The 22,109-nt window shown below is 40.2% G+C and overlaps 1 protein-coding gene across 1 annotated transcript in view; it reads right to left on the minus strand.

Annotated features, from left to right (window-relative positions):
• Positions 1-22,109, minus strand: part of LOC111142830 (ATP/GTP binding protein like 4) — a 1,494,143-nt gene that overhangs the window by 302,957 nt on the left and 1,169,077 nt on the right. Inside the window, exon 6 of the mRNA XM_022496154.1 lies at positions 11,399-11,438. Within this exon, the coding sequence (XP_022351862.1) occupies positions 11,399-11,438 (40 nt within the window). The remainder of the gene's footprint in view (positions 1-11,398; positions 11,439-22,109) is intronic.

Raw genomic sequence — 22,109 nt, forward strand, 5'->3', positions numbered from 1 at the left:
ATCTCAGAGAGACAATCTCAGGGACCATGAGAATAAACAAAACATGTTTCTCCTTGACTTTATATGTTTCTTTATACATTTCTAAAATTATTTTACTTAATTTAATAAATCTTCTGAGTGGCACCCCATGCTGTTTTTTCCTTGTTGACATGAGATATGGACATTGGAGAATGGAGTTGGGAATGTAAATTGATACAAACTTTCTGGAAAATGAGCTGGTAACAAGGCACAATAATTCCTTAAACATATTAGTGCTCTCTTGACCATAAATTCTTCTTCTAGAATGTCCAGATATAAAACTTACATAAAAGAAGTAAAAAGGTTTTTCACAAATAGTTTTATGGTACAGTTATTTGTAAGAGAAAACATCTGGAAATAACACGAATGCACAACACTAGGATGTGGATTTTTATAAACCAGACTATATATAAAAGACGGATGATACTAGAGCTTTTGAAAATAAGTATGCCTTTAAAATGCTCATAAAATGCTCATGGATGTAGTAATTCAATCCCTAGTAATATATCTTAAGACAATAACCTAAAATGTAGAGAAAAATATATACACAAAGGTTTATAAATTATTCATAACATCAAAAAACTAGAGTTTAAGTTAAATATACAACATTACTGGCATGAAGAAATATTTTTTTTGTAATATTAAGTGCAAAATCAGGATAAAATTTTATATTCTACATGATCTCAACTATGTAAAACAAAATTATACATACATAAAAAAAGGCAAAGAAGTAAATGTGTTAAAATATTAAACAGTGATTGCCTCTGGGAGATAACTGATATTTTCACCTTTATAACTTCTCTGTTTTTCAAAATTTGCACCATGGGCATGTGCAATTTTTTAATAGAGAAAGTTATTATAAAAAGATGGTAAGTATGTAAACTACATAGCAACATGAAGATTGTTTATGAAATAATGTTAAGTGAAAAAAGATGTATATAAAAACTTACTGTGATTGCAATTATGTAAATATGTTTCTGCATATAGACAAGAACTGAAAGGGAAAATGTATAAATAGAATTAGGTTTTGTATTGTGTTAAGGATGTAGGACTAGGAGTAATTTATTTTTCTTCTTTAAAAAATCCTTTAAAGTTGTTTTAATGACATGTATGCATTTTTTTGAACCATCAGCTCTATGCATATCTACTCTGTTACTAGCCTTCTGGCAGTGAGGCCAGGAGTCATCTGGCTCGTCTTCATTCCTGGTCCTGGCCACTCTGGACTGGTTCCACAGGCCTCCTGTTGGCTCTAGAAATGGCCAGAGGCACATAACAATGGCTAGTTTGGCCTCTCTTGTTCTTTTATTTTCCAGAGGGTTTGAGTTTACATCATGCAGGACTTTAATTGGAGACTAAGTTCAAAGTTGTCATGTAATGGTTAGCGTCCCCAGTCTATTGCCATTCAGCATAGGTATTGCTTTAACAAGGTTAAGAGGGGATAAACAAACAAACAAACAAACAAAAGCCCCAAAACCCAAACCAACTTTAGGATATTTCAAATCAGAAACAAATCTAGCAGTGTTTTTTTTTTTTTTTTTAAGGAATTTTAGGAAATTTTTTTTAGGAATTTTAGGAAATCAATTGTCTCTTCAGGACACAGCCTAGTTAGTGGAAAAGCCCCAATGACTGTGACATCACCGACAATCCAGACTTTCCTTATCCCCAGCAAAGTGGGCTAACCTGAATACTGTCTGGGAAAGAAGACTCCATGGGCCCATACCACAAGTGAAGTAATATTTATATGTAGGAGTAGCAGAAAAGGCAAAGGATTTAGAGTCAGACAGACATGGATTTGAACCTGACTCCACCACTTGTTAACAGTTCAGGTGGGCAATTCACATAATTATGCAGCACCTTTATTTTTCATCTGTGAAAGAGAAACAGTGATACCTGTCTTATGGGATAGTGGAGAAAATTATGCGAAAAATATATGTAAGGCACTTAACACAGCTTTGGCACTGAGTAGTGAGGCTATTTAGATACTTCCTAAATGCTGTCCTTTTAGTCTATACATCAAAGAGCTATGACAATTTGACAAGAGCACCAAGATAATTCAGCAGGGGAAAAACAGTCTTTTTAACAAATGGTACCTGAAAAACTGAACACATTCAAAAGAGGTAACCTGGACATCTACCTCACATCATATAAAAAATTAACTTTTACAAGAGCACGACTTTGTGACCTTGGGTTAGGTAATGTTTTCTAAGATATACCAAAATCTAAGTAACAAAAAGAAAAATAAAAAGGTAAATTGAGCTTCAACACATCACAAAAACTTTTTTTTTTTCGTATTCAAAAGAACATCAGGGGCCACCTGGGTGGCTCACTTGGTTACACATCCGCCTTCAGCTCAGGTCATGATCCTGGGTCCTGGGATCAAGCCCTGCATCAAGCTCCCTGCTCAGCAGGAAGCCTGTTTCTCCTTTTCCCACTCCCCCTGCTTATGTTCCCTCTCTCTCTGTCTCTCTCTGTCAAATAAATAAATCTTAAGAAAAAAAAAAAAAAAGAATATCAGGTAGGTGAAAAGACAACCCATGGAACAGGAAAAATATTTGCAAATCAAACATCTGAAAAAAGACCTTGTATTCAGAATATATATTTTAAAACTCTTAAAATTCAATAACAAAAAGACAAATATAACTTAATTAAAATGAGTGAGGAAAAATAATTTAACTAAACATTTCTCCAAAGAAGATATGTAAATGGCCAAAAAGCACATGAAAATATGCTCAACATCATTAGTCATTAGGGACATGGAAATAAAAACTACAATGAGATACCACTTTACCCCCACTAGGATGGTTATAATCAAGAGACAGATAATAACAAGTGTCAGAGAGGATGTGGAAAAATTGGATGTGTCCTACATTGCTGATAAGAATGGAAAATGGTACAGCTATTTTGGAAAACAATTTGGCAGTTCCTCAAAATGTATATCCTAACATTTACCATATGACCCAACAATTCTATTCCTAAGGTTTATATCCAAGAGAACTAAAAACATATGTCTACACAAAGACTTATACACAAATGTCCATAGCAGCATTATTCATAATAGACAAAAAATGGAAACAAATGAAATACCTACCAATAGATGAATAGATAAACAAATCATATATCCATACAATGAAATATTATTCAGCAATAAAAAAGAATGAAGTACTGACACATGCTACAATATGAACAAATCTGAAAATATGCTAAGTGGAAAAATCCCGTCAAGAAAGGCCATGTATTGTACAATTCCATTTATATAAAGTGTCCAGAATAGGCAAATTCAGAAAGACAGAAAGTTGATTAGTGATTTTCAGAGCATGGGGGAAGGCAGAAATAGGGAGTGACTATTAACAGAGTTTCTTTGTGGGGTGGTGATAATCTTCTTGAATTAGTCATGATGGTTACACAACTCTGTGAACACACTGCAAACCACTAAATGATGCATTTAAAAAGGTGGATTTGATGGCATGTGAATTATATCTCAATAAAAACATTATTTTTTTTAAAAGGTATGACCAGCACTTTTAACTTGATGATGGGAATGTGAAAATCTTTCTGGAAGTATGATTAAGGAATCACTGCCAATTATTCTAGTTTCCCTCACTGCAGTCCCTTTCCCTATGGGAAGATTCTACATTTCCACCCTGTTGAACTTATTAGTGGTCATATGACTTGCTTTGACTAAGGAAATGGGGGCAGAAGTGACCCTTCCCAAATTTTTTTTAAGAGCAAGTACATGGCTCACCATCTCTCCCTTCTCCCTCTGGCATGGTGACCCAAATGGCAGGTGCTGCACCTCACATAATCTCCTGGCACTTCTTTGTGCACTTGTTGAATAATTTCCAATTGCCAACACCTGCAACTCTATCCTGAACGCTTTCTTTGGCCACTGGAATCCATACTCTGAGCAGATTGGAAGTGTGAGGGAATTAACACACACATTCTCACTCTCACTGTGTCTTTTGGAGGAACACCTTGGAGGCTTATTTTCCACATAGACTTCCAGGGTTCCCCACTTTGATTATGTCCCAGTTGCCTTTAGTGGTAGCTTGCTTGATAATGAACTTTTCTTGGCTTTCCTCTTTTCCTGTATTGCATCCTGGCTTTCCTTCCAAGGTCTCTGGGATTATCTCCCAAATAAATGTCTTGCACTGAAATCTTTGTCTCAAGGTCTTCTTCTTAGGGAACCCAAACTAAAACACCCAGCTATGTTCCAAACAGAGAATGCTTGGTTTGGGTGCTAGAGTAAAGAGGATGTAAAGCAGAGCTGACTCCAATCCATGAGGGACATGTACCAAAAGTGAGAAATAAGACTTTGTTTTTGAAGCTTCTGCAATTTTGATGTCATTGTTACTTCAGTGTAATGTCATGACTAGTAAACTAAGTACAGCTTTCCTCAGTAATTCTCATTCTAGGTGCCACACATTCTAGATATTTCTCCTAAGGAAATAATTAGAGATGCATACAAAGGTCTTTGTATAAGAACGTTAACTGAAGTGTTATTTATAATTAAATAATTGGGTACAATTTTATATATGACAGTAAAGTGACAGCAGAATGTTTTTCAACTATATGAAATTTCCTCTTAGAGAATATTTAATAACATTGAGAAATGTTCACACTACATTCAAATGAAATAGTTTACATGGTATCATCTGAATTTTGTTTTTTAAATTTATGTATATACTTGTATATACATGTGCAAAAATAACAATCTCTCTTCTCAGTCTGATAGTTAGGGGTTTTATTTGGATAGGAGAAAAATGTTTCTTCATACTGTCTCCCTTTTACTGAAGAGTTATAGAATAAACTTTCTAAAAAGTAAAGAAGAAACTATAGATGGATTTTGGGTCAAATGGCTAAATAAGTTCATGTTTCAATAAGTCTGTTCATTCCCATCCAATAGTAATAGTGGATAACATATGAACAAAGAAATGAAAATACATATTTGGGCTCTGCTCTGAGAGGGGTATCGCCACAAATTTGAAATGTACAGAAATGTGAAAGGTAAGTTTTCCCAAGGCTACTTGCTTGATGAGATCTGAACACAGAAGCAGGAAATAGCAGCTGAAGTTTGCTTCCTATGAGATAACAGAGATAAATGTACTCTGGAACAAGAGGATCAGAAACAAGATCTTCTGCTTAGAGTCCTAGGGTGGGGCTCTCATGTCTTGAAAGGAGCCTGGGCAGAAAAAGTGGCTGCTGCACAACTTTCTGGCAGATAGCTCCTATGCATTGTAGGCCTAGAGAGGTGAGGAATATAGACACAGAAAACAGAAGCAATGCCAAGCCATTCTGCTAACATTTTGTCACTGGGTTCAATGTATCCCCATTATTTACCAGGTCCAATACTGAAGATGTGGGTTGAGTTAGAACAAAAACTATCACACAGGGAGATGTGAGCACAGCAGGGATTTTTTTTTTGGGTGGGGGAGGGCGGGGAGGTATTGGGAATGAAAAAAGAGAAAACCAGAAAACTTCCTCTTCAAAGTGATCTTACAAATTAAAATTTCAAAATGCATGAAGAAATTAAATGCTAAAAATGATACTAAACAAAATTAAAAATTATAACTTGAATTCTCTCCAGATGAAACTTATTTTATAGAACAGTCAGAGGTTTTAAAATAAGCATATTGAGGATGTTCAGAGAAACAAATGAAGGCATTAAAACAGAATAAGAAATTATGAAACAGAATAGGCAGAAATAAAACAAGAACAGGTGGATATGAACAAAATTAGAAATCTTGGAAATTAAAAATATATAGTCATTGAAATATTGAAAAAGACAGGGAAAAAAGTCTAGACTAGACATGGTTGAAAAGTGAATGTATAAATGCAAGTTACTTGTAGGGACCTTAGAATCAGTACACTAAGACAAAATTACAAAAAATTATGAGAAATCAGTTAACAGCCATGGGAGGCCTCAGAGAATCCAATAATCATGTAATATAAGTTCTTGAAGAAGAGAGTCCAAAGAATAAGGGAAAGCAATATTTGAAGAGAAAATTTGCCAACAATTTCCCAGAATTAAAGAAAGACATAGATTCTCAGGTAGAAATATATTCAGAGTACCAAGCAGGGTAAATAGAAACAAATTCACACCTACATATGTCAGAGTGAAAAAAACAAAAACAAAAACAAAAAAACCCCCAGAACGTTAAGATTAAAAAAAAATCTCAAAACCTATCAAAAAAATATGTTATCAAAAACAAATAATGGGGGGCGCCTGATTGGCTCAGTGGGTTAAAGCCTCTACTTTCCGTTCAGGTCATGATCCCAGGATCCTCAGGTCATGATTCCAGGGTCCTGGGATGGAGCCCAGCACCAGGCTCTCTGCTCAGCGGGGATCCTGCTTCCTCCTCTCTCTCTCTCTCTCTCTCTCTGCCTGCCTCTCTGCCTACTTGTGATCTCTGTCTGTCAAATAAATAAATAAATAAATCTTTAAAAAACAAATAATGGAAGACTTCTCATCAGCAACTATGTATGTCAGAAAACAATTTTTAAAAATCTTCAAAGTACAAAGGAAAGTCTTCCTTAAACTAAAATTTATACCTAGCCAAACTATTAATCCAGAGAAAGTCAGAATAAGGACATACATAGATTAAGAGGATTGCCATGGACTCTCACTAAAATAGTTATTAAAGGATTCACTTTAAGGTAACACAGGAAATCTTGGGATATAATAAGCAGGAGAACACAAAACATCATAAGCTGTGTAGGAAAAGTAATTAGCTCAGTGTTACTACTAATTCATTGTTTTTCACTTTTAAGTTTAACTTAGAAGTCTAAATAATAATAACTAGGTGATGACAGGGCAGTGTTCAATAGGTGGTTAAAACATGTTTACATATAGATAACCCATTTTCTCAGCACCATACAACTAGTCTATCTCTCTCTCTCTTTTTTTAAGAGTTTATTTATTTATTTGAGTAATCTCTACCCACAACGTGGGGCTTGAACTCATGACCCCAACATCAAGAGTCACCTGCTCTACTGACTGAACCAGTCAGGTGCCTCAACTAGTCCATCTTTTACTCTACTTTGTATGAAGGCTAATTGTGTCAAAGGCTGTAGATTTTGTAAGAAAATACATCATGAAATGTATATCTAAAAGGTAACCCATTTAGGTTAGAAATAAAAACAAAAGCATCCAAATCTATAGATGAGTGGGGGGAAGGCAGGTAATATATAAAACTTAATACTAAAAAGAGGCAGGACAAGAGAAAAAAAAAAGAAAGTGAATGATAGAAAGCACAAATACGGTGGTAGGTATTTATTCAAGTATAGCAGTAATTATAATAAATATATATAGAATAAATTCACCTGTTACAATACATGGATTTTTAGATTTTATTTAAAAAATAAACAGGTGATACTGTTTCCAAAAGATTACCCAAAAGGGAAATGTAGAAGGATATCTCCCTATAATTATAAAGATAATATTAAAATTAAGATTTATTGGTTGCCTCTGTGGCTCAGTCATTAAGCGTCTGCCTTTGGCTCAGGTCATGATCCCAGGGTCCTGGGATCCAGCTCCACATGGGGTTCCCTTCTCGGAGGGAAGACAGATTCTCCCTCTCCCACTCCCCCTGCATGTGTTCCCTCTCTTGCTGTGTCTCTTTCTGTCAAATAAAAAAATAAAATCTTTTAAAAAAATTAAGATTTATTATAAATAAGACAGTATGGAGTTAATGCAGAATAAGTGTGGTAGACCAATGGAATAATACAGAAAGTTCAGAAACAGATTCTGTGTATAGAAAAATTGTTATACGACAGACATGTAATTGCCGACAAGTGGGAAAAAGGAGGTACTAGTTGTTGTAGTGTGCTGAGACAAGGGGTTATCCATATGTAAATAAAAAAATTAAATCCCTAAGTCATTTTATACACAAAGATCAGTACTAAATGAGATAAAGACCCAAATATGACACATAATTTGACAATTCTTATAAATAAGTACAGAAGAATATGATATCCAGGTAGGGAAAGATTTCTTTAAAAAGTCACAAAAGCAAAGCTCATAAAGCAAGAGATTGATTAATTTAACCCCATTAAAGTTTTAAAAATCTTCCATGTAGAAGTACATTATTAACTAAAAAACAAAACAAAACAAAAAAAAAACAACACCCACACAAGCCGCAGTCTGGAAGAAGATATTTGCAATGCATATAAGTGACAAAGTATTGATATTCAGAATAATAAAGAACTGTAAGTCCATAAAAAGAAATGATAACCCCATTGAAAATGGAAAAAGGATATGAAAAGTCAATTCACCAAAGAAGAAACCAAAGTGGTCAATAAACATATGAAAAGATACTCAAACCCATCAGCAATCAGGGAAATTATTATAAAAAAATGGGATATCATTTCACATTTATCATGATGACAGGTAAAACTTTATAAGTCTGACAATTCCAAGTATTGAGGATTCAAGGCAGTGGAAACCCTTATACTTTGCTGCTGGAAGTATATATTTGTTCAACTACCTTAGAAAACAATTGGCAGGGGCGCCTGGGTGGCTCAGTGGGTTAAGCCTCTGCCTTTGGCTCAGGTCATGATCCCAGGGTCCTGGGATGGAGCCCCACATCGGGCTCTCTGCTCAGCGGGGAGTCTGCTTCCTCCTCTCTCTCTGCCTGCCTCTCTGCCTACTTGTGATCTCTCTCTCTCTCTGTCAAATAAATAAATAAAATATTTAAAAGGAAAAAAAAAGAAAATAATTGGCATTACATAGTAAATTTGAAGATGCACATAATCAATAATTCCCCTAACTATATGCGCTTAAACACAAGCAGACAGGCACAAAATCCTCCTAGTAGCATCGTTTGCAATTATAAAATCTGTAAAAAAAACTGGAAGTAGCCTAAATTATGATGACTAAGTTGGAGAAATAGTGATATAATCATATGTGAAATACTATATAGCAGTTAAAATGAATAAACCAGAGGTACATGAATCTACCTGAATTAATCTCTACAATATAATAATGGCTAGGGGGAAAGTCATGGAATGTCATTTACAGTGTGACATTATTTAAAGGAATTTGTAAAAGAATACCAGTTACACCTATATTTTTTTTTTTGGTACATACAGATATGGAAAAAACATTGAATTTATTATAGTGGTTACTTATAGGGTGAAAGGAGAAAGTTGCAATCAGGTAGGAGTGTAGAAAAGTCTCAATTAGATTTACAAATTTTTTAAATAGAAGACTCTCCAGCATAGATGGTACAAATGGTAATACACGGCCCATGGTAATATATGGCACAAGTGGATATTTGTCTGGAAACTGGAGTAAGGCTACCACTCTGGGAACTCCAGCTGTCCAGGTCCTACCTGTATCCCTGAGAGGTAAATGGATTAATATCTCACAAGTGAGTATCTCATGATATCACACAAAGGTAGCCTACTTGCAGTACAACAGTGCACCACTCACAACACACCTTTTGGGAAGCTTTGACCCAGGAGGTATTTTTTTCCCATCCAAAAGTAGGCAAAATTATAAACCATTCCAAACTTTGGCAGTGCTTAGCATTTTGCAGTTCCACAGCTCTTCAAAAGGAGTACACTTAGAATCACAATTACTCTGCTTGAATTTATGCAGCAGCAATTAGGAACAGAAAGAGCTAGTACAAAAGAACTGCAGTAAACGGGGTCTGAAGACATATCGAAAACCCCCTCCAATTCATACATCAGCATCATACCAGGGTATGACCATGTGACCATTAGACTGAAATGTGGAAGCGGGCAATTTGGGTCAGCATGTGTGGAGTAGAATAGTACACAATTACAAAGGACAGAAATCAAACGAGACGGGACAAAGATAATCCTTCACCAACACCTTAGTGGGGAGGGATTGGTAGGTCACAGGAGTGGAACACTCTAGTTATGTTAGCCCATGATTTGGAATTTCTACATATGTTTATCATATATATATATATTAAACATAGCTCATCTATAGAACAGATGAAACATTTTTCAAACTACTTCATCTCTGTTCTTCTAAAATCCCAAATTCAAAAAGCTCCACAAGGTAGAAGTATAGTAGGGTCACCTGAACTGGGTAGATCCAAATCACATTTGTAGTCACTATCTTACACCTCAGTGACTGAGATCAGATAAACTAGTGTTTGTGCTAACATAGTGCCTGCACAGGGCAATTCTTCAATCTCTTTGTAAGTGAGCCACCTGGCACCTAGATACAGCATGGCGAGCTTGGTAAAAGACAGAGATAACAGGGTACAGCCATACTGGTTGCCAGCATATCGAAATGGCCTCCATATTTATCAGTAATTAGCCACTCCTAGAGCCCCCAACCCTGCCATGCGACCACTCTGCCACACTTCCCCCTCCCCCAGGATCCCATCCCCCCACAGTCCAGTAGCCAAAGTGTTAATGCTTCGCTCAGCAGGGGGTCACCAGGGCTGTTAAATATTTTGAACAGATGAAGATGACCCACCACACCCATTCTTGAATGCTCACTAACCCTGCTGGCATCATCATCCTCTTGGATCCCAAAAGAGAACAACCTCTTGTTGGTAAGTTTTGCCTCAAGTTCCCAAACCAAAATAAAATACCTCTTAGGCAGGATTAAACTACTCAACCACTCTTTAGGCAGATGCCCTGCTTAGGGGGAAGAAAGGACCTTTTAATCTCATGGCCACAGCTTTGTTGGGGAACTTGACTTTCCCCTAAAGGGAGAGACAAGAGTTATTCTAATCCTGAGCACGGAAGGGGCACCTGGGTGGCTCAGTGGGTTAAAGCCTCTGCCTTCGGCTCAGGTCATGATCCCAGGGTCCTGGGATCAAGCCCCTCATCGGGCTTTCTGCTCCATGGAGAGCCTGCTTCCTCCTCTCTCTCTGCCTGCCTCTCTGCCTACTTGTGATCTCTCTCTGTCAAATAAATAAATAAAATGTTTAAAAAAAAAAAATCCTGAGCACGGAAGACCAAATCTGGTCACTTTCTCAAACAAGTCCCTCCTTATGAGCCATCCTTCTTCCATTCCATGTCCCCTGCCAGGCAGTTTCCCTGTTCCCATGATTTCAAAACTTATTTCTCATAAGACCAGGACAATTCCTTGACACTCGAGTCTATCGAATGATCTGGGGAGAGCTTGGCCCTGGAATATGCAGCAACATCAGAGACTCTGCCATCTGCAGAGTCAAGCGGAGGCAGCACAAAGCTGGGAGGAGGGAGGGGGGGAAAAACAACAAAAAAAAAACTGCCCAAGGGGCAGAGGATGGAGGGAGAAGCATTGCTCATGGCACCGAGAATTCTGCTGTTCATCCAGGGAGTCAAAGGAGGAGGAATTGCGTTTGGTTAGGCCACAAGGCATCACTCTGGGAAATAAGGGAAAAGCCAAAGCAGAATGGCTGCACCTACTCACCGGGGCTGGTTATTGTCAGGAGGTCAAGCTGCCGCTGTTGCTGCAAAAGAAAACATACTGTGAGATCACAGAATTGAGCCAGAGCCAAACTGTGCTTAGCAGCTCAGGGTGGACATGCAAAAGGGATGCTCAGACACACAGAGCAGGGTATAAGGTGGAGAATGTGGTGCTCACTCACAACTCTGCACAGAGGCATTGAACCCTAGAGACAAAGGGAATGGATGGCCTTTCTGTTTATCCTTGGATGGTCAGAAGAGAGAGGCCTTAGAGGTCTTCCAGGCAAACCTATACTATACTTAGGGAAAGGCCATTGGCTCATTATTCTGCACCAGATAATCTTTGTTCACACTGGCCATACTGGTTCAGTGTCTTGTATCCTGGCAATCCTCTGCTTTGGGTCCTTATGTCACCGTCACTCTCCATATATTCCCTTCCAATCAAGATATTCCTGGGCTGGTTTATTTTTTTAATTTGCTCAGCAACACTATGACAATTTTAATTACTGATGATCAAACCATTTTTTGGTCTAATTGAATCCTCATCTCTTTGTACCATATAACAATCATAGCAAATATCTGTCTGGTACATTGGGCCATATGGATTAGGCTGCTCGGATTTGGAGGCAACTGCCCTTGGCTAACCCAAGGGCTGAGGAGATCACTATCTCAGTAGGCTTGCCCCACATCAGAGCATACCTACAGGGAGCCTCTGTCCTGACTTGGACATCATGGGAACCTGAGGATGGAGAAGTGTATATAGAGGCTGGGGGTGGGGCAGTGAGCAACTCTCCTACAGACTTAAGTTAGGATTTCTTAAGCCCCAGATGAGTTCTCTCTCTTTTCTACACTTGAATTTCTATAAATGGCTTTCTGGAAATCTGTATTTTTTTTTTTTTTTTCTCAAAAGACGTTCAACAAACTCTACTTTGAGAACCACTGCTCTAAGCTACATATTGTAGGAGCTTCTGATTATCTGATATTTATTCTAATGGATCCTTTGCCATATTTCACCTTATCTGTATTTCCTGCACTATCTTGCCTCTCTCTAAGAATGGAGAACAGCTTCCTGAAATTTTGCTTAAGCAGAAATGGGAAGGCAGTAACATTTTTTGAGCAACAAATATAGACCAGGCACAGTACCAGGTGCTTTGATGTGTTATTTCTTTTCATACTTTTGGCAGTCCTGCAGATATTACTTGAGGTTCAGAGAGGAAAATTATCTGCTCAAGACAACATCTTCATTAAATGGCAGGGCCAGGATTAGAATCCAGTTAGCTCTGATGCTGGCTTAAAAGCCCAAAATACAATACACCTAAATAATTATGATGATGCCTGAAGCTTAATAGGTGCTCAATAAAAAGATACAGTATTGATGCTGTTGTTATTACTATAGTCCATGTGGCCTTTGGTTTATATGAGCTATTTTTTCCTTTTCCATAAAATAGTGGATACTTGGGGGTGCCTTGGTGGCTCAGTCAGTTAAGGGGCTGACTCTTGATTTCAGCTCAGATCCTGATCTCAGGGTCCTGGGATGGAGCCACTTGTTGGGCTTCATGCTCAGCGGGAGTCTGGTTAAGATTCTCTCTCACCCTCCGCCCCTCCCTGCACTTGTGCACACTCTTCCTCTCTTTGGAATAAATAAATCTTAAAGAAAAAAAGAATCGTGAATACTTGGAGCTCAAAAGTCATTGAGTTTGACCTGCTATGAGAACAAGATCCCCTCTACAATGGCCCCACCAGTTGTATGAACTGCTTGTTTCACCCCTTTTCTTGATGGGGAACTCACTACTTCTTGATAGTTTGTTAGCTGTCCTTTATGCAAGATTAAAGGTGGCCTCCTTAAGACATTGTCACTGTTTCTAGCTGTCTCAGCCCATCACAAGTGTTGGGACATCTGCAGATCTGTGTCTTCTCTCCAGGCTAAAGATGCCTAGTTCCTATATCCTTTCTTCAGAAGACCTGGTCTCAAATCTTCTTGCCCTCATTGTCTCCTTCCTCCTCTATTTAACTTTGATCTGTCCCCATCAAAAACTCTTTAAGATATCTCTACCACCTACTTCACTGACTTCTCATGAACCTAAAAGCAGATCTGTATTACCTCATGGACTTCTCAATCAACATCACTGTTTTCCTGCCAGCTTCTAACTCATTCCAGTTGACATTTTCAAGCAAATAATGCAACTCCAAGATGTCACTGACCTACACTGTAAACACACATCCTCGCTCTGAAAAGAAACACACACCCACATACATGGGCTAGAAGGACTGCTGGAGCCAGACCGTCTTCCCTCCCAAACACAGAACCAGGCCAGTAGCACAATTGGCTCAAGCTGCCTTTGCCAAGGCCAACCTGTGTGGCTCAGCACTTCTCTCATGCATGAGGAAAGAATACAATGTGTCCCTCTGTTTTCCCGTAAGCTTGACTTTGTGATGACTGTGGTTGGTGAAAGTTTATTTATCTGAGAAGAGTCAATTTCCTAATTAAGAGCTATCTCTAAATGGTGACTCTGTGTCCAGGCTCCAGTAGAGAAAAAAGAGAAGAAAACCTAACAGGAGGCAGACAGACATGGGCTTTTTTCTTGGCTTCTCTGTGGAGTTTGGATAACTTACTGCATATCTCCGGCCTCAAACTTCCTTCGCACCTGTAAAGGGCCGGCGAGAGAAATACCTTCAGAGAAAGGGAGTTAAACACAACCAGGTACTGTGCTTACGGGCTCCCTCTTCTGGTGTGAAGTGTTCCTGCGAATCCCTGTAGACGGAACACTGGGGGCTCAAAGGACAGTCAGAATGTAGAAGGGGCCAAATTTTCAGCTCTCCTTTGACATTGCAATTTTCAGTGGATGTGTGTCTTCCTCACTAGTTGGAGAGTATCATAAGGGCCTAGAAGATGTATTATTCAGTCCATGGCATATAGTAGTCCTCTGTAAGCATTTGCTAAATTCAATGAAGCATTCCTAGAATCCACATTATCCTTTTACCATCCCTCAATGCCTTTGCTCATGCTATTCTGCCTAATTTTTCATGACCTTCTGTCTTCTTGGAGGTCTCCCCTCACTGCTCCAGACATCCATGACATTTTCTCTGCATGTCAACTTCCAAACCAACCTCCATCTGTCCTTTGAACAGAACAGTCCACACTTTGTTCTTCTAATGCATCTTGTAAAGCCAACCTTTTGTATCACGTTGTTTCAACTGTCTGTTTCTTCTGTTTCCCTCAAGAGGTCCTTACTTGAGGATAAGGCTGTCATTTCATCCCTCTATCTCCAGTTCCAGCACAAAGGTCTGGAAAGAATGTTTGATGTCATCTGGTTCAAATGATTCAACTATTCTGTCACTCCCTCTGCTACTCTTAGATAGGAATTCGTCAGCATTGAAAGCAACCATGCCACTTCCTCTATAGGACTTTCCCTCTGCCACGTCTTTAGGCTTTCTCACCTTTACAATTTTGTTCCTATCATCTCTACAGCCAGCACTGGCTATCCACCTCCTGTGGGAGCCCTTCCTTCTCTTAGCCCACACATAGGATCACTGTCTCTACTGGACTCCAGCAGCTCCTACTGTTTGTACCGCTCCTGTGGTGATGAATTAAATCTAACCTAGTGACAAGCCCATTTAACCTATGGTTCACAGACATATGTGTGCACCACCTAGTGGTCTCAGCAGATAAGTGTAGGCTATTGTTTAACCTGTGGCTCTTAAGATAGGACTGCAAAATCTGCCTGTTGTATGTGTAAATAAGAATGAAAAAAGAAAAAGAAAAGTTCTTGCAGGGTACCTTCAAGAATCACCATGCAACGAGTTTTACCTAAGAAACTGGAATGTCCAAATAATTCTCTCAAAGTTCTTCAAAAATAAAAGGAATAGAATGAAAGATAAATTTTTCATTATGAAATAGTCTGCCTAGTATCATCACTTGGGATTGTCAATGAAAACTGTATGGCATTTTTAAAATTAAGGTGCATGATGTGTGTATGTAATGTATAATCTGTTATACATGGAGGGGGCCATGCTGGACATAAAGAATTACCAAATTATAATTGGTTACCAACTGAGAGCGATAAGGGTCTTTCATCTGGAGAAGAAATAGGATCTAACCACTTGGATGGTAGAACATGCAATGTTGGCTGGAGGAGATGAGGTTGGCTAACTGAGCAGCAGTTTTGGTAGGTTGACAGGGCCTGCTGGTTAAGAGCGGACCAGCTGAACCTCTAGTTGACCATAAGCTATTGTCTCAGGAAGGCAAGGCTTTCACATGTGTGGTAGCAGTAGTGTGTGCCTGTGTGTGCCTGTGTGTGTGTGTGTGTGTGTGTGTGTGTGTGTGTGTGTATGATTTGAGGGGTGTGAGGGGAGAATGTTCCTTCTCAGGTGAAGAAATTCCAGGCTTCCTCAGACAGAAATGTGTCCTATTGTGTCTGTATGGTATTCTAGGGACTTCTGGAGGAGTGTGACTAAGCCAGACCCAGGTCTCTTAGGAGTTGATCTATAGATTCTCAGCTGTGTATGAGCCCTGAATTCAGCTTTCCTTGGTAAAAGTGTTTCCTTACGGACATTCAGAAGAAACCCATTTCTGTGCTTAACCAACATGTATAAATGCTGAGTCATGACTGGATAAAGACCATGGGAGTTGGGGGTTCCAAGGTCAACAGGAACAATTTCCGAATTTAGTGCCCGCCAGCGATGGCAGAGTATCTGGAGTGCGTGCTCAAGGAGCTGTTGGCCTGCACACTCGCTCCAGGAGTTATCCTTATTCCCCTATGCATCCCATGGAAGCTGTCTTGTTAATGCAATGTCACTGCACCTCTGGTTCCAGATAACTGCCCCAAGGGGGGGAAATACTGAAAGGTGGGTCAATTAGAAAGCTTACCCAGGAATTTTGGAAATTTCATGGGTTAAATTATTCTCAATGAAAACTACTGTTGTCTCAAGTTCAAGAATCCATCTTTAAAAATTTTGTAATTATGAAAACAACACATGCTTATTTTTTATAATTTTCCAAATTTCCAGAAAACTGAGAAAGTAAAAATTAATGAAATCCCACCACTGAAAGAGAAGCCCAGTTAGCATTTTGATGTACTTTCTTGTAATCTTTCTTGTTTGTGTTTAGTTTAATGAGATCTTATTTATATCTAATAAATGAAGTACTTTTTAATCTCATGCAACATTATATTTTTTGTCCCAGGCTGAGTCTTTGTTCTGAAGTATGAGAGTGTAAATCACATATATTTCTTGTCATAATGGATATGTTTGCTCTTAAAACTGTGGTTTTGTTTTCTAGTCCCTTTTTCAGGGAAGGTGGTCTCAATCAGCAAGATAATCAGTACAATATCACTTGGTTATTTTGTTACAAGGAGGCAGTTTGAAAAGCCCAGCAACTGCAGCCTCGTGGTGTAGACAAAGTCCTCTGAATACAGGGGATACTTTTTCCTGGCAATAATCAACCAGGAAGATATTCTTTTTTTCATATCTGGAGCCCCTTTCACTGCAGTTACAGAAAGCATTTTGTAGAAAGAGTCCAACTCAAAATGAGACAAAGCGTGAATCCTGATTCTATCATTGTTGAGCAGCATTATCCTAGGTGTGCTACTTAAGCTAGTCAGCAATTAGGTACCTCATGCATAAAAAGGGTGTAGACAAACTTCCAGGAGCATAACAGGGAAGAGAAACTGAGAAAAAGAGAAAGAATCCCTCTGGACATGGGCATGGGGGCAGGGAGACACCAGGCAGAGTGGGGAGCACAGTGGCTGAAAGCCAGGATTTTGGAGTGCCGCTCTGGTTCTGCGCCCCCTCACGCTGAGTTTTGGGGCTTCTCACCATACAGCACCTACTCTTTTACAACAGCCTCTTAACTCGCTTCCCTCCTTCAAATCTTGGGCCTTCCCTTTGTCCATACTTCAGCTGCACTTGGAGTGAACTTTCCAGAATGCACATCTTAAAACTCATTAGGGTTCCTACAGGAAGTAGTGTAACCTTTGAGCTGTTATTGGACAACTTCCACGGTCCAGTTCCTGCCTTCTAGCTCCTGTTCTCTGAGGTTCTGAGACAGAGATAGCGTGATAAACCACTTCTAGTTTCCCAAGTTTGTTGTGCTCTCCCACCTAGGCCTTTGCACAATCCCCTCTTCTTGGAACAATAATCCTGTACCCAACCTGCTTTGTCTGGCTAATTCCTCCTTGTTATCCAGCTCTCAACTAGCATGCCACCTGTTCGGTAAAGTCTGTCTAGACCTGCCAAGGCTGACTGGATCTTGTCCTTGTGCCCCTGACCTTCCCCATCAGACACTGCATTTCCCTGGCTTATTTACTCCTCTGTCCTCTCTGCTGGTTGTGTGAGCTCCCTGTTCCCCTCAGGGCAGGGGCTATGGCATCATTACATCTCTCCCCTCAGGCACTAGCCCAGTGCCTGACCAACAGATGATGCTCCATAAAGATCTGCTGCTCACCTGTTACCAGAAAGACAACTAAATGGGGTCCTGCTCAACTGGGCATCAGAAGAGGTCTTTAGTTTTGTTCCCCTCTCTCCTGGTAGACACACACACTGGTCCCATAATTTTTCTCAGAATCCTGTTTCTGCCTTGGGGACCTAGGGATTGGACCACAGAGACTTTGGCTTTCTTCATCTGGATGGGTAATTATGAGGCTATGGTTAAAAATGGACTTTTCATTTTGGTCACGAACTGCATTGCAATTACTTCTCAGAATGAGAAAGGGACGTGGTGTTCTGGGAGCTCAGGGGCTGGTTTGATGTGTGGGGTTCTGCGTGGTAGAAGAGAATAGTCGCTGATTATGTGTTCTGTTTTGCTTTCTGTGTTTCGTGCAGAATAGCTATTTGGGGAAAAGTCAGTCTTTCATGGCATAGACTGGAGATGATTTAAACAAGTGCGCCAGTATCCCTGTGCATTCTCCTGTCACTCCAGAAGCCGGCCATCCTGGGGAAGACCTGAAGATCAACACCCTCCAGAAACAGGGGTTACAGGGGCATGGACACACATTTGGATTTAGGGTCCAGGCCCTTCTTTTCCTGCAACCTCACTTCCCTGTTCAGTTGCTCTCCTCCCCAGCCATAGTCATTTTCAAAGCATCTAGGGCTCCCTAACCCCTCCCTGCAGTACCCTGGGCATAGCCGGCTCCCTAGAAAAGTATTTCACATGCTGTTGGCCTCTCTCTAAACTTGCTGCTTCTGATCTCTTTTATTCCAGTCTAGCGTCCTCATTGGCTGCAGAATTGATCATTCTAAAATTAAATTTCTCCTTTCTTAGAATAATCTAATGATTCACATTGTATTTCTGATAAAGAGTAGATTTGATAGCTTGGCATTCAAGGAGAGTGTGAAAAATCTCTATGGGTTTTATGTGCTATTTGAAAAAGCAGTTTTTATATTTTAATATAAACTTTTATTTGTAAAACAAACAAAAAGTTACCTATTATGTTCAGAACGAAACTCCAGACAGCAAAAGTGGGCTTAATCATGTGGGTCAGTGTTGTATACAGAAGACTGACTCTCATCTGGCAGGGGAAGGAGTGGGGAGAACCAGTGCCCTCTGAGGAAAAGGAGCAGGGATTATGAAAATTTGGAAACAACCGTCTCAAGGCCCTGAGCTCATGTCCACACCCCACTGAAGAGGGATGCCTGCCTTCTATTTGCCTGACCATACTGCTCACCACCGTCTTCTCTGCTCCCCAGCACCACCTCCTGTCCTTGACATGACCCTCTTTCCACTTCTCATGCTACACAACGGCTGTGTGACATGGCTTTCCCAGATAGCACGTGCATTCATTCTGACCCTTCATTTATTTATCTGTTAGTTAATTCAATAAACATCAATGGAGCATCTATTCTGTGCCCTTAATGTTCCTCAGGACAGGGCATGAGAGAGACAGTCTCTGTATTCAGAGATAGCTAATAGTGAAATGGAAAAGACAGACATATTAAGCAAATAATCATACAAGATGAATTAATCTCAATTATAGTAAGTGCTCTAAAAAAAAAAAAAAACAGGAGGAAAGGTACTATAACGAGGGTTCAACATATCCTCAAGTCTCACCTGGCCCACCGGCTAATGCCCGGATAACACCCCTGGGCACCCCTCATCCCCATCACCTTCTAGGGGAACCTGAGCCGTGGCCTCCCTTCGGGTACCTGTCCCATCACGATAATAAAAAGTGCATTAGCCTTTTAACTCAGGGAGAGAGCAAGCCTCACTCAAGGCAGAAACTGAATCCCCCAACTAAGAGTTAAATTCAGCGGGAAGTAGCGTGGGGTGGCAGACAAAAGCTGGGGCTGCACATGGGAGATTACTTCAATATATTTCGCTGAGTGGTTTCTGCTCTCAGAGCTTCCTGTTATTGGAAAAGTCACGCATGCAGTGGCTTTCATCCCCAGGGCAGCTTAAAGGAGCCTTTTAGTCCAGCCTCCGGCAGACAGCACAAGGCAGGGCAAGCAGAAATGGAGGAGCCCAGGAAACTGCAAAGCCATTTTGGGAGCAGGAGGGATAGCAGCGGCGGCTGGAGTGGCTGCCATTTGTTGAGCACCTACTATATGCCAGTGCTCACCACCTTCTGAGCCAGCTACTGTTAACCCTTTTTACAAATGAAGAAACTGAGGTCCAAGAGGTTAGATTATTTGCCCAAGCTCCCAGCTACTAAGTGGAAGAGTCTAGATTCAAACTGGTAACTGTCGACCTCTGAAGCCTATGCTTGCTTAGTCCTGAGAGCCGTTAGTTGTGAGAAACGAGGACAACGTCCTGGCTGATTTCCCAGTTTGTAGGCAGAGGAGCAGCAGGAGAGTGACGGGCGATGCTGTACAACTGGAACAGCCTCTACACACAGGGCTAGTGATAGAAGGCACGACTGATGTGCGACTGACCTTCTGTACTGTCCCTTTGTTGTGTTCACAGTTCGAAATTCTACATATACGTGTGTGTTTTTCAAAGATTTTTTTATTTTTATTTTTAAGGTAATCTCTACACCCAATGTGGGGCTTGAACCTTCAACCCTGAGATCCAGAGTCACACGCTCCACTGACTGAGCCAGGCAGACGCCCCTATTTACCTGTGATTATATTTGATTAGTCATTCTGATTACAGTCTAGACTTCATGACAGAAAGGACAGGGTTCAGCCTTCCTGGCAGAGTGGACGGTGTCTTAAATACGTGTTCAAAGATTGCATACGGAAGGGTGGATCGGGTTTTTAAAGAGGGCGGTATAAACAGCTGAAACCCTCACTCCCGCTAGAGAGAAAGGACACAGGTCTCATTCTGAAACACCAAACAGTTAGAGGGGGGCTCGGCGCAAAGGACTTCACCATCCCAGTTCTGGAGGAAAGAGCCGCACATCAAGAAACAGCAAGAGGAAGGCTGTTCCAGTCATGACTCGGAAGATTCCCTGCCAGGACAGATTGTTTCTTCCCTACCCCCTGCTCCAGGCGATATGATGCCGCATGGGCACCTGCAAGAACAGACATGGCACCTACAGTGATGGCGCAGCTCAAGGCTGGAGAGGTTGTATACATAGCTCTCAGCTTGCCCCCCTGCCCCCCCCTCCGCCCCACCTACTGCCCAGGGCACCCATGGACCTCAGAGCACTCAGGTATTGATTTAATAGTGTCTCACATTATAATTGTTTACACACTAGCCTGTTTTTTCTCCCCACCTCCACCTCTCCTCTCTTCATCTCTTGTCCCCTGTCTTCTCCTCCAAGGTCAGGAGCAGCACATTTTTCATATCCCTCTATTATCGCTGTATCTGCCTTCTCTCAGGGCCTTGAGGAGTCTGTTCCAGCTTTACCATTTTACATTATTACCAGAGCAAGTTATGTGATTAGAAATTCTCTTTCTTCATAGGTTTTGAGCAAACCACAACTTTCTTTTACAGAATCAGACTACAGAGTTTAAAAGATATGCCTTTAAGGCCCTCAATTTATACTTTAAAATTGTGATTACTCTTCACCCTTAAGGTCACTGAGATGCAGTACGAGTGAGGCTATCCCGTAACCCAGCCTCTGGGATATCAGAGCAAGGAGGTTTAGAAATCACCATCCCAACTACTTTATGTCAAAGCAAAGTAGACTGAGTCCATGGAGAGAAAGGGAGCAGCTTTTAAGGTCATCTGCCACATTGTTCTGTATTGTTTGCTTGCATGCCTCCTTCAATGGAGTGAAATGAAGGGATCTATGTCTTTAGTCCAGTGCCTAGAAAAGCACAGATGCCTAGGGAAAAAAAAAAAAATAAATAAGGAAAGCAAGGGAGTGAGGGGTAGGGGAGGAATTTTTAAGGATTTTATTCTGAGTTCCAAAGTCATGTTGTTTACTTGCTTAACTGGTTTTAACTGAAGAGTTATCAAGAGGACCTCCTTCAAAAGGTGGTAACTGAAATGGCCCGTAAAGTATAAAAGTTATTTTACTTTTCATTGGGAAAGTGGGGCCAACTTTAAAGAAAAAATAGAAAAGCCATGAGGCCCTGGCTCCCCTCCATCTCTGGGAGCTAATGAGTCTGTTTATGCTTGACATTTAGTTCCTGAGACTATCAGGTATCTCCTGGAAACATCGACTGTTTATTTATTTTCATTTTTGGTCACTTAATACATCACACTCATTCCAAAAAAGCATTTGAAGAAGCTTACAATGAAAGAATGCCACAAAATAAAAACCATGTAACTTAAGACATTGAGAAAAAGAAAAGACAAGGACAGGAGTAATTGGCTGGTGCTAGGTATGAGG

Source organism: Enhydra lutris, unplaced genomic scaffold (genome assembly GCF_002288905.1).
Source record: "Enhydra lutris kenyoni isolate GAN:26980312 unplaced genomic scaffold, ASM228890v2 scaffoldscaffold9, whole genome shotgun sequence".
Taxonomy (NCBI): Eukaryota; Metazoa; Chordata; class Mammalia; order Carnivora; family Mustelidae; genus Enhydra; species Enhydra lutris.